At 38.8% G+C, this 13,376-nt stretch overlaps 1 protein-coding gene across 21 annotated transcripts in view; it reads left to right on the top strand.

Annotated features, from left to right (window-relative positions):
- Positions 1–13,376, top strand: part of eps15l1a (epidermal growth factor receptor pathway substrate 15-like 1a) — a 305,470-nt gene that overhangs the window by 145,658 nt on the left and 146,436 nt on the right. For 18 of the 21 annotated variants that reach the window (XR_007039479.1, XR_007039480.1, XR_007039478.1 and 15 more), the window contains 4 exons: positions 1,130–1,192; positions 5,937–6,022; positions 12,415–12,487; positions 12,685–12,846. Coding sequence is in view for 16 of the 21 variants with exons in the window: in XM_047373747.1 (XP_047229703.1) it covers positions 1,130–1,192; positions 5,937–6,022; positions 12,415–12,487; positions 12,685–12,846 (384 nt within the window). In the remaining 5 variants the exon portion in view is untranslated. The remainder of the gene's footprint in view (positions 1–1,129; positions 1,193–5,936; positions 6,023–12,414; positions 12,488–12,684; positions 12,847–13,376) is intronic. The other 3 variants (XM_047373746.1, XM_047373755.1, XM_047373742.1) reach the window with 1 other exon arrangement.

Below are 13,376 nucleotides of genomic sequence, written 5' to 3'. Positions count from 1 at the left end.
ACAAAAAAATTATAATTTGACTTGCATTGCAACAACAAATGAATGAATAGATAGACACCAAATAATTAATACAAAATTATATTAAGGAAATATCAGTCCCTGGTTCTCTTGGTCCTCCTGGGGTTCCTGTGCTCTGGATGTCTGTTGCTCAGATCTCCTTCATGTCTGTCTCGGGTCCAGGGGGGAAGATCTGTGGCTCCTCACACTCGCTATTGCATATTTTTATGGTTCTTGTTTCCTTTTCATTTCCGTCTCCGTGCCCATAACAATTGAAATAATCCTAAAGTAGTTTCTAATAAAGTTTATTTCATAAATTTCAAGCATGACATTATAGTGTTAGTCGTAATGCTCCACTTAAGTCTGTTGAGCTTCTTCTTGGCACTCAGACACCAATTGTGGAGAGTGTTACTCTGCTGGACAGGACAACGGTAAAAAGAAAAAGGAAAAATAAAGATAAATAGTCCTACCAGCTAGTCACTTTAGAAGAGGTTCGGGGGTACAAAAAAAAACCTGACCTATGAACAAGGTCGATAAAAAGTGCAATTAGCATTTCACAAATTAAATATATTGTTACTAGTAACAATTCAGTTTAACACCTTTTTTGCCAAATCAATTAGAAATATTTTTAAATGAGTGATGCCGCATCACCATTTAGTGTCCAACCCTCCCTCTATTGCAGATGTATCTGATTTCATCACAGAAATGTTGGCTAAAGTGAGAGCTTTTAAAATGAAATTGCACTTGTAGTAGATAAAAATGCTGCAAGGAAACCCAGGCTATTTTCGTTGCTGATGAACCTTAAAAACGCATATCCTACCACCTTGTTCCCAAGGGCACAGTTTGCTGGAAAACAACTTCAATTTCCAGAAAGGCAGGTTTTAACTCCTCAGTAGCTTGTGTCCAGCTGACGTGGAAAGCACACCAACGAATCTCCAAATGGAGCTCATTGAACTCCAGTATAGTTTTTTTATTGTTTTAAAATAAATATAGAATCTGGCTCGCAAATTTGTCCAAATGTTTAATTCTAGTCCCAGGGTGTATTTAGTTTTGACACCCTGAGCTAAAATATTTGACTGCCTTTGTTTTTGATCAGTTTGTCTGTAACAGTATCTGGTCTTTGTTGCTCCAGACGATGTCCGGATACATGACTCCAGTAGGATCAGAGATAGCTGCTCTGTCAGAAATGAGAAGGGTGAGTTTTGTTTGTTTTTATCTCATCTGCATTTTTTGTTAGTTTTTTCATAAATATGTACGGATGTAATTCCTACACAGTTTACCTGATATGGATCCCTTCAAATTAAAGCTGAAATTCTGCAGCTTAAGCACATCTTGGTTGTTTCTTTTCAAATCTATTGTGGTGGTTTAATGAGCCATAAAGATGAGAAATGAGTCGATGTCCCAAAATTTATGGACCTGGCTGTAGATATTTAAGCCCAGACTATCTCACACCTCGGATGATTTAGATTTATTATTTTTATTATTATTATTTAAAGAGTATACATTTTTCTATGAAGATGAGCTCCAAGTCTTTGACGAAGGCCTCCTTGCCATTACTCTGTTTATTTTCTGGAAAACACATACATTTATACATATACAACATATGTACGTATATCATATATACATACAGTATACTATATATATACATATATGTATACATATATGTATATATATATATATATATATATATGTGTATATACATATATATAAATATATATGTGTATATATATATATATATATATATATATATATATATATATACACACACACATATATATATATATATATATACATATATATATATATATATATGTATATGTATGTATGTACAGTATATACAGGGGTTGGGCAATGAAACTGAAACACTTGTCATTTTAGTGTAGGAGGTTTCATGGCTAAATTGGACCAGTCTGGTAGCCAGTCTTCATTGATTGCACATTGCTCAGGTCAGCGCATGTCCAGGCCTATCTGAAGTTTGCCAATGAAGGATCTGGAGAAGATCTGAATCGAGAAGTGGCACGAAATTCCTGCTGCAGTGTGTGCAAACCTCGACTAGAACTACAGGAAACGTTTGATATCTGTAATTGTAAACAAAGATTTCTGATGTATGAAATACACGGGTTGGACAATGAAACTGAAACACCTGGTTTTAGACCACAATAATTTATCAGTATGATGTAGGGCCTCCTTTTGCGGCCAATACAGCGTCAATTCGTTTTGGGAATGACATATACAAGTCCTACACAGTGGTCAGAGGGATTTTAAGCCATTCTTCTTGCAGGATAGTGGCCAGGTCACTACGTGATACTGGTGGAGGAAAACGTTTCCTGACTCGCTCCTCCAAAACACCACAAAGTGGCTCAATAATATTTAGATCTGGTGACTGTGCAGGCCATGGGAGATGTTCAACTTCACTTTCATGTTCATCAAACCAATCTTTCACCAGTCTTGCTGTGTGTATTGGTGCATTGTCATCCTGATACACGGCACCGCCTTCAGGATACAATGTTTGAACCATTGGATGCACATGGTCCTCAAGAATGGTTCGGTAGTCCTTGGCAGTGACGCACCCATCTAGCACAAGTATTGGGCCAAGGGAATGCCATGATATGGCAGCCCAAACCATCACTGATCCACCCCCATGCTTCACTCTGGGCATGCAACAGTCTGGGTGATACGCTTCTTTGGGGCTTCTCCACACCATAATTCTCACGGATGTGGGGAAAACAGTAAAGGTGGACTCATCAGAGAACAATACATGTTTCACATTGTCCACAGCCCAAGATTTGCGCTCCTTGCACCATTGAAACCGACGTTTGGCATTGGCATGAGTGACCAAAAGTTTGGCTATAGCAGCCCGGCCGTGTATATTGACCCTGTGGAGCTCCCGACGGACAGTTCTGGTGGAAACAGGAGAGTTGAGGTGCACATTTAATTCTGCTGTGATTTGGGCAGCCATGGTTTTATGTTTTTTGGATACAATCCGGGTTAGCACCCGAACATCCCTTTCAGACAGCTTCCTCTTGCGTCCACAGTTAATCCTGTTGGATGTGGTTCGTCCTTCTTGGTGGTATGCTGACATTACCCTGGATACCGTGGCTCTTGATACGTCACAAAGACTTGCTGTCTTGGTCACAGAGGCGCCAGCAAGATTTGCACCAACAATTTGTCCTCTTTTGAACTCTGGTATGTCACCCATAATATTGTGTATATTTCAATATTTTGAGCAAAACTGTGCTCTTACCCTGCTAATTGAACATTCACACTCTGCTCTTACTGGTGCAATTTGCAATCAATGAAGACTGGCTACCAGGCTGGTCCAATTCAGCCATGAAACCTCCCACACTAAAATGACAGGTGTTTCAGTTTCATTGTCCAACCCCTGTATATGTGTATGTATGTACTTCCCCAGCTTAGAAAAGAAATTGTGTGGAATGTTTGATAGGTTCATCGCTAAAATAAAGGACATTTTTACCACTCACTCTCAGTCTTCTGCTTCTATTTTTCTATGTTTCTATTTCTTCTTCTTCAGACTGTAATGTTCCTGTTGTGGGTAGGTAACTTGTAGTTTTTAAAACCATTAATGCTCAGAGTCTATTTGCTGGAAAGCATTTCTAGGTTTTCAATGTAGTGATTAGAAATGACCCTTTCCAGATCACTTCCTGAAAATGATTATTTTCTGTGCTTATAATGAAGCAATGTCAGTTGTATTCTTTTCAATATACTTTGAGGTGACTCGCACCAAATAGTGCTGGTTAAGGAAAATGGTTATGTTAAGGCAGTATACAGAAAAACATAACCAATCAGGTGTAACTCTTTTATCTGAATACAATGTAATTAGAAAACAAACCCCTATTTTCTTTCAGATATAGTAAATTAGTAATAAGGAAATGCCAATTTAAGTTGTATTGTTAAATACAGCAGCAATCACATGTTTTTTTTATTTTATTATTGTGTTTGTGCTTTTTTTTCATACAAAAACATCATTGTATTCTCTCATGTTCATCATACTACCCTAAGCCTTTATCCCTCAAAACTTGATTGCTCAATCTTACCTAGGATGTTTGTTATGTGTCTCAACTACTTGTGCCGTTCATAAAAAATACATCCGTTAATGCAGAAAGGATTGCTGGTCTCGATCCTGATATAGAGACGCCTAAAGCTTTCAGAAGTGTTGCTGAGCGTGTGAGAAAGAAAGGGGGGAAAGTGTCCCCTTACAAACATAAAAACCTCTGATTTACAGCAATAAAACAATAACTAATGATCCTGTCAGTGCTTCTTCTTTCTCTAACTTATGCAAGTTCACTTCTAACCATGTGCATTGGTGTAGAGTTTTAATTGTTTTTTTTCATGGTTGTAGATTTACCAGTGCCTCGGTACTTGTGGCAGAGAAAAATAAATAAGAGCTTGCATTAGGATTCCAACCTGGATATTACAGTAGTCATGCTGTAAACACACTTAAAATCCTAACAACTTTGAGGAAACTCATCACGTTTCAAAATTGCCAAAAATGCGTGTTCTCCCTGTGCATGCGTGGGTTCTCACCAGGTACTCCGGCTTCCTCCCACAGTCCAAAGACATGCCTGTTAGGTTAATTGGTCTCTCTAAATTGCCCTTAGGTGTGTGGATGAGTGTGTGCTTGGTTGTTTGTGTGTTGCCCTGCGATGGACTGGTGACCTGTCCAGGGTTTACCCCGCCTCCTGGCCATAGACTGCTGGAGATAGGCACCAGCTTCCCTGCGACCCACTATGTAAGAAGCGGTATAGAAAATGACCGACTAACTGACATGTGCCAAAAAATGCATTGTGCGCACACATTTGAACACAGACAAACATGTACCCAAACATTCTATAACAATAAACATTTTGCTGAAAGGAGAATTTATTCCTTGTCTCAACACCCAATAGCAGAAAGCCTCACTCTGAAGCTAAAGGTTAATATTAAAAGCTATCACACTATCAGTGATGTTTCCTGAGGTAAAGTTCCACCCATTAATGTTTTTACCCTGATTCAGTGGAAACTGAAGGGATAAAGACTGGCATCAGAACACTACTGTGGTTTTGAAAAAGGTTTCTGAAGCGAACACATACCTTTGCATAGAATAGTATTTCATGTGTTTTACATGCAAGAACATCATTTTGTAAAATAAAAGCTCTTCAGATAATACTTCAAATTCACGTAATATGTTTAAATATTATATGATCCATATTTAAATGTCAGTAGGTATAGTATAGGGGAGCTAAAGCTAGCATGTATTCCTTGTTTTGATATGCCTCTTTGATAATATTGTTTGTAACAGGTTCTCTTCATGTTCCAGTATTAAGTGCTGAAAACCTTTTTGTATCGTTCTTTAATTTAAAGCTTTGGTTTGACTTTTGTCATTTTATTTTGACTTATGTTCAAGCTGTGCTTTTTATTGTGCTCCGGTCTCCCGCCAACACACAAAAGAGATAGAGGACCATCTAAGCTCAATCTTAGAAAATTCAATCATACAGACAGACAGGAGCTGCTGCGACCAATGTAACCTTCCTTTTTAGTGCTTTTGTTTTGTGAACATCAATATATATGGTGGAAAAACCTAATTCGAAGCCCCAACCTTTTAGATTGCATCCACATATTGTTGTAGGTTGCATTGTGCTTCTTGAATTTTGTGATTTGTTTTTTAGCATTTTTACATTTAGAATATCACAGACAACAAACGGTCTTCTTGCAGTCTCAATGATGGTTTCACTGCCCCAAGGATTGACCAAGCCACACAAGTACTGATAAAATGATGTGTATTGCTCGTTTACTTCTCTATTACTATCCCTTCTTTACCTCTGTTTCTGTCCCTTAGTCCCCGGATCGTTTGATGCCTCCCAATCATCTGGTTTTCCTTTACAAACAAAGCTCACTTTCAAACCTCCTTACCCCTTTTCTTGTATTTTCTGTCTTAACAGGACAGCTCTAGTTCATTGGGTTCAGGGGAGTTCACTGGCATCAAGGAGTTGGATGACATGAATCAGGAAATAGCCCAGTTGCAGAGGTAAGTACCAGCACAACTACTAACACAGTGATAACACAAAGTATAGCAAAAGTCAATCTTGATTCTGTACCTTCTAATGCTTTTCCAATAAATGTGCAGTTTTGTTTTTTAGCTCATGGCTGAGACATGTACTTCCTGATTTAATTTGAAAATCCCATGATGCTATAGCAGTTACGTTGATATTGCAATTTCAAGCAAAAATCTAGTTATCTACTAATTGTGTCATAAATTAGCAATCAAACTAATTAATAATCCATAGTGTTTGATTTTTGCTTTAGCTATCTCAGTCCAAAATATACGGCTGTTTGTTTTAATTTATTGCGATGCAGGTGTTCTGACAATCTGTGTTACCTCGTCAGATTTCCCTAACATAGTTAATCTACAGGTCCTTCTCAAAATATTAGCTTATTGTGATAAAGTTCATTATTTTCCATAATGTAATGATGAAAATTTAACATTCATATATTTTAGATTCATTGCACACTAACTGAAATATTTCAGGTCTTTTATTGTCCTAATACGGATGATTTTGGCATACAGCTCATGAAAACCCAAAATTCCTATCTCACAAAATTAGCATATCATTAAAAGGGTCTCTAAACGAGCTATGAACCTAATCATCTGAATCAACGAGTTAACTCTAAACACCTGCAAAAGATTCCTGAGGCCTTTAAAACTCCCAGCCTGGTTCATCACTCAAAACCCCAATCATGGGTAAGACTGCCGACCTGACTGCTGTCCAGAAGGCCACTATTGACACCCTCAAGCAAGAGGGTAAGACACAGAAAGACATTTCTGAACGAATAGGTTGTTCCCAGAGTGCTGTATCAAGGCACATCAGTGGGAAGTCTGTGGGAAGGAAAAAGTGTGGCAGAAAACGCTGCACAACGATAAGAGGTGACCGGACCCTGAAGAAGATTGTGGAGAAGGGCCGATTCCAGACCTTTGTCTGGAGTAGAAACATCCAGAGCCGTGCACAGGCGTGTGCAGGAAAATGGGCTACAGGTGCCGCATTCCCCAGGTCAAGCCACTTTTGAACCAGAAACAGCGGCAGAAGCGCCTGACCTGGGCTACAGAGAAGCAGCACTGGACTGTTGCTCAGTGGTCCAAAGTACTTTTTTCGGATGAAAGCAAATTCTGCATGTCATTCGGAAATCAAGGTGCCAGAGTCTAGAGGAAGACTGGGGAGAAGGAAATGCCAAAATGCCAGAAGTCCAGTGTCAAGTACCCACAGTCAGTGATGGTCTGGGGTGCCGTGTCAGCTGCTGGTGTTGGTCCACTGTGTTTTATCAAGGGTAGGGTCAATGCAGCTAGCTATCAGGAAATTTTGGAGCACTTCATGCTTCCATCTGCTGAAAAGCTTTATGGAGATGAAGATTTCATTTTTCAGCACGACCTGGCACCTGCTCACAGTGCCAAAACCACTGGTAAATGGTTTACTGACCATGGTATCACTGTGCTCAATTGGCCTGCCAACTCTCCTGACCTGAACCCCATAGCGAATCTGTGGGATATTGTGAAGAGAACGTTGAGAGATTCAAGACCCAACACTCTGGATGAGCTAAAGGCCGCTATCGAAGCATCCTGGGCCTCCATAAGACCTCAGCAGTGCCACAGGTTGATTGCCTCCATGCCACGCCGCATTGAAGCAGTCATTTCTGCAAAAGGATTCCCGACCAAGTATTGAGTGCATAACTGTACATGATTATTTGAAGGTTGACGTTTTTTGTATTAAAAACACTTTTCTTTTATTGGTCGGATGAAATATGCTAATTTTGTGAGATAGGAATTTTGGGTTTTCATGAGCTGTATGCCAAAATCATCCGTATTAAGACAATAAAAGACCTGAAATATTTCACTTAGTGTGCAATGAATCTAAAATATATGAATGTTAAATTTTCATCATGACATTATGGAAAATAATGAACTTTATCACAATATGCTAATATTTTGAGAAGGACCTGTATCTGTCGGCACTACCCTTCAAAAACTGCTTAGCTTAAATGCTAATATTTGCATGTGGGCTAACACTAGAGGGTGACATGGGAGTGGATTTTCTCTCCTGTCCCATCCCGCTCCCACAGAAAAATCTCTTGTCCCATCCCAATCCCAGGCCAGCATAAAAAAGAAATCCAGTCCCATCCCACTCCTGGTAAATTGACTCCCATTCCCATCCCACTCCCATTTAGAACGGGTCCCGCTCCTGTGCCACTCCCATTTTTGTTTTCTTAATTTAATTCAATTCAATTCAGTTTTATTTATATAGCGCCAATTCACAACACATGTTGTCTCAAGGCACTTCACAACAGTCAGGTACATACATTCCAATTAATACTAACCATTGAACAGTGCAGTCGGAGTTAGCTTTTTATTCAAATTGGATAAAACGTTTTTCTATCTAAGGAAACCCAGCAGATTGCATCCAGTCAGTGACTTGCAGCATTCCCTCTTCCCGGATGAGCATGTAGAGACAGTGGACAGTCACTGGCGTGACTTTGCAGCAATCCCTCATACTGAGCATGCATGTAGCGACAGCGGAGAGGAAAAACTCCCTTTTAACAGGAAGAAACCTCCAGCAGAACCAGAACCAGGCTCAGTGTGAGCGGCCATCTGCCACGACCGACTGGGGGTTTGAGAGAACAGAGCAGAGACACAAAAAGAACACAGAAGCACTGATCCAGGAGTACTTTCTATGGGAAGGAAAAGTAAATGTTAATGGATGTAGCTCCTTTAGTCGTTTCACCTAGAAAGAAAGAACAGATAAACTCTGAGCCAGTTTTCAAGGTTAGAGCCTGAAAGAGAGTTTGTTACAGTTAAGCTCAGTCAATCGCCATGTCTAGGAGAGAGAAAGGGTTAAACACTAAAACATTGGTAGAAGGTGAGCATTAAGTTGTTGCCAGCAGAAGCCCGGACGATTCCCCTCTCCAGAAAGGTGTCACAGGTAGACACAGAGCCAGGCCAGATGTAGCTTCTAGGAAGAGAATAGCTTGATGGCAACAACCAAACAGCTCACAACTTAATGACAACCCTCCTTTGTTTACATCTGTCAACCACGTGAGACACGTTGTGGAGGCGGTCTGGTCATAATTTACAGTGAGAAGTAAAAAATTATGCATGCCTCCATGTCTGCCTTCACTTCTATGGAAAGACTTGCCTGTAAACTTCCTGGACCCACTCCTACCATTATCGCTGCAGTCAACTGCCCCCCTAAGCCACACAATTAAATTTTTAAAATACCTTGCTGATTTGGTCACTCACCTGTCCTCTCTCTCTCCTAATGTAATATTAGCGGGAAATTTCAAGAATAAATCTAGACAATTCTAATCTTCTTCTCAATAAAGACTTCTCATCATGCCTAGAGATCATTGGATTTGACCAGTTCACAGACTTTCCCACACACATAAAAGGCCATACACTGGACTTAATCTGCTGCTTTGCTAAAGAACTTCAAATAACTGATAATTTCCTCCTTTCCTTTAACAATTCACTGTCTGTCCATAGCTAAGACACCTCGACATATGTCATTCCGGAACATTAAGGACATTAACATGGACTCCCTCTCCTTTTACATCCTCAGAACTCTAATTCCAGATCCTTCTTCCCCTCCGGATGAACTCGCATCTCAGTATAACAACTGTTTGAATAATATTCTGAATTTCCTTGCTCCATTGAAAATTCGGTCTGTTACATTCGCCTACACTGCCCCCTGGTTTGCTCCCGAACTCAGATCCCTGAATGCTAGATGTCGTCAATTTGAATGACGCCTTAAAAAAACTGGTCTTACAATTCACAAAGAAATCTACAAAACTCACATATTACAATATAAGGACTTAATTGCTCAAGCTAAATCCAGTTATTTTTCTGGTTTAATTTCTTCAAATGAAGGTAACTCCCTCCCCAAGGTCATTCCCCCTTTACTTCCCCCCTACAGACTCTGGTAACTCGGTAATGCGGTTCTTTAATGAGAAAATCCAGAGGACTTATTCTGCCTCCCAACTCATCACCTATCTTTTCTTTTGAAATCCCTCCCCTCCATCAGCCATTTTCCAGTTTTCCGTTTTCACCCATCTCTACTATCTCTGACTTAATCTGTAGATCTAACTCCTCAATTTGTTTACTTGACCTAATACCAACAGCCCTGGTCAGATCCTACCTTCAGCCTCTCCACCCCTATATAACTGCCATTATTCACTCCTCACTTACCCCTGGAATTGTTCCTACCCTTTTTATTATAACTCCTATACTCCTATACTATTCTTCCCCTTGGCAACATCTTTTGAAAATTTAACATGCATTTTCACTGTAATGCGTATGACACCCAGCTTTATCTATCTAGTAAACTAAGCTCTACACTCCCTCCCTCGTCCTTCACCCCCTGCCTGTCTGAAATTAAAGCTTGGTTCAACTCTAACTTCCTAAAACTAAACAGTGACAAAACTGAGATCCTCCTTGTAGGAACCAAACCTCTACTAACCACAGCTGACGCTCTCCCTTTCAGTTGACAATTACTGGGTCTCATCCTTGATAGCATTCTATCCTTCACCTCTCACATCATTAAAATTACCTGTGTTTTTATTTTATTGTGTTTTATCTAATTTTCTGTTTGTACAGTGTCCTTGAGTGTTTTGAAAGGTGATTCAAATAAAATGTATTATTATTATTATCATTAATAAGCAATGGTGCATTCTGTTCAAAAACGTCTTATCAAATTACCTTCAGGAATTACAGATAAGACTTAAAAAAGTCAAGTTAATACCCTAAAATAATAGAAAGAAGAATAGAAATTCCCAATAGGGAATTCAACCAAAAAGCTAACACTGGTGTTGACATAAGAAACAGTTTCTGCTCATAGCTTTATGTATATCATTGACAATACTCAGTAAATGCTCTCTGGCGCAAAGTGAACCATTTACATGTTTTAAAGTTTATAATTCTCAGCATTATCAAAAATAGCTAAGCTTACCAATGAAGAGCCGCTGCTGTCATGCTCCAGCAAATTTGACTTGGATGTCTCTAAAACATACAAAGAAGCTTTTTCTACAAGTTAAATTAAGTTTTTGCCAGCTGGAAACCTGTTAAATTACCAGAAATATTTGAAACAGGCCAACTTTGCAACAATTTTGGTTTTCTATGTTTAGTGATCATTGTGGCCAAACATTTCAATATTTGTTTTTATTTGACCACAGAGGACCCAATCTCTTTTCCTTTGACCAGATGAGATTTTGCAAAAGCTAAGCTGGCTTTTGTGTGCCTTACTCGCTGGTCTGCATCCATGGATCCAGCAGTATGCATGCCTTGAGAAGTTGCTCCAGCATGGCCTACATTCTTTAGAATGGCCTTAGGAGTGATCCTTGGATTTTTTGTCACCTCTCGCACCATCAGCTTTGCCAGTGCAGGTGTCAATGTTTTACCATGTCATCTGTGTTTTTTGATACTACTTAGTGTTTTGGCCACTGGAACTTGAAAACATTTAGATATGGTCTTGTAGCCCCTTTAAATGGTAAATGGACTGAACTTATATAGCGCTTTTCCAGTCATACAGACCGCTCAAAGCACTTTACACCACATTCACCCAATCGCACTCACTAACACTCACACATTCATACACCGATATGTAGATCGGTAGGCAACTTGAGGTTAAGTGCCTTGCCCAGGGGCACATTGACATATGGAAGCTGGAATCGAACCCACAACCTTCTGATTGCAAGACGACTACTCTTCCTACTGAGCCACAGTCGCCTCATAAAGCTTGGTTCAACTCTAACTTGAACCGCCCACATTTACAAAAATGTGGGTGGCCACAATGTGCAGTCTCAAGATCCTTACTGAGGTCTTTCGTTTTTGCAATCTCTCGCTACAAATTAACTACAGAAAGATGCAGTTTTTCACTTCTTAAGTTAGCAAAAACAGTTCTAATATTTAGGGTAGACTCACCTTTTGCAATCTGTATGAAAACGGAAATGTCTGTATGGACATACTGTTTTACATAAAATAAAAGACAAACAGAGAATTTTTTTTGTAGTCATCTATAGCACATTAAATATGTATTGTATATACACATCAGTCACAACAAACATGTTGGCTAACTCCGTAAATTGTTTTAGCATTGTATTTTAAAAAAAAGACATTTTATTTAAAGCCATTTTATTTTGATTTAATAAAAAAGTGTTTAATTCTGTAAACAATGTTGTAAAAACAATTCGGTATGAAATTATTTCAACACACAATGTTGTTAGTCCAGTAGACAATCAGTGGCAATCCAAATGTGCTAATAATTGCATCCAGTGCTTTATACAGTTAAACATTTTTGATTAATTTCTTAATCTTCTTGTCTTTACTGTGCTGATATGTTTTTATGTGGAAAATGCTTTTACTGTGTGTTTGTTTCTCAGGGAGAAGTACACTCTGGAGCAGGACATTAGGGATATGGAAGAAGCTATCAGACAAAAGAGTGGTGAGGTTCAGGTGAGGACAGTTTCATAGTGTTTTACTTTTATAATGGTTCTTAACTTTTTTGGCTTTTAAAATATGTGAAGCTATGATGCCAGGCATACTTTAACATGCTGTTGTTGCAGTGCTTGAGCCATTTTGGCATTATTGGACAACCACCCATGACCATTGTGTATGTTTTCGCTTTTTTTGTTTAACAAATGATCTGTCAGGAGATGCAGAACGACATGGACAGAGAGACAACCAGTCTGCAGGAACTGGAGGCACATAAACAAGATGCTCAAGACCGTTTGGAGGAGATGGAGCAGCAGAAGCATAAATTGGAGGACATGTTGAACGAAGTACACCTGAAGTGCCAGGAAGAATCTCAGTTGGTGAGGAAGGGAGATACATTAGCAATTGTGATTTCACAGTATAGATTTTAAATATATACTGCAAAATAGTTGTAATTTCATATGTATCTAAACCAGGGGTGTCAAACTCATTTTTGTTTAGGGGCCGCATACAGCTTAATCTGATCTCAATGGGGCCACAGAAGTAAACTCATTTCATGATTAAATAGAACAAATAAAAGAGGACTTGTTTTTTTTTTATATTAAACGAGTTTCACTTTTACAAAATATATTATGAATAAACTCAGAGTTTTTAAGAAAAGTATGTGCAATTATAACAATAATTTTACTCAGTTAAACATTTATTTAAGTGCGTTATGCATAAGAACTGATCACAGTGATTGTACAATGTTGCAAAACATTTCTTCACAGTTTTTGGAACTTAAAAACACTGTCCTGCATGACAAAATACATCAAACAGATAAAAATCAAGAAATTATTAAAAATAAATTTTCCACATCTGGGAAGCAATTTGAACAAATTATCTGGCTTCACACATTTGAAGTCTTAAT

The sequence above is a fragment of the Girardinichthys multiradiatus genome, chromosome 9, assembly GCF_021462225.1.
Source record: "Girardinichthys multiradiatus isolate DD_20200921_A chromosome 9, DD_fGirMul_XY1, whole genome shotgun sequence".
Lineage (NCBI taxonomy): Eukaryota > Metazoa > Chordata > Actinopteri > Cyprinodontiformes > Goodeidae > Girardinichthys > Girardinichthys multiradiatus.
The sequence above is the reverse complement of the archived record's forward strand: the minus strand, read 5'-3'. Positions and strand labels throughout refer to the sequence as shown.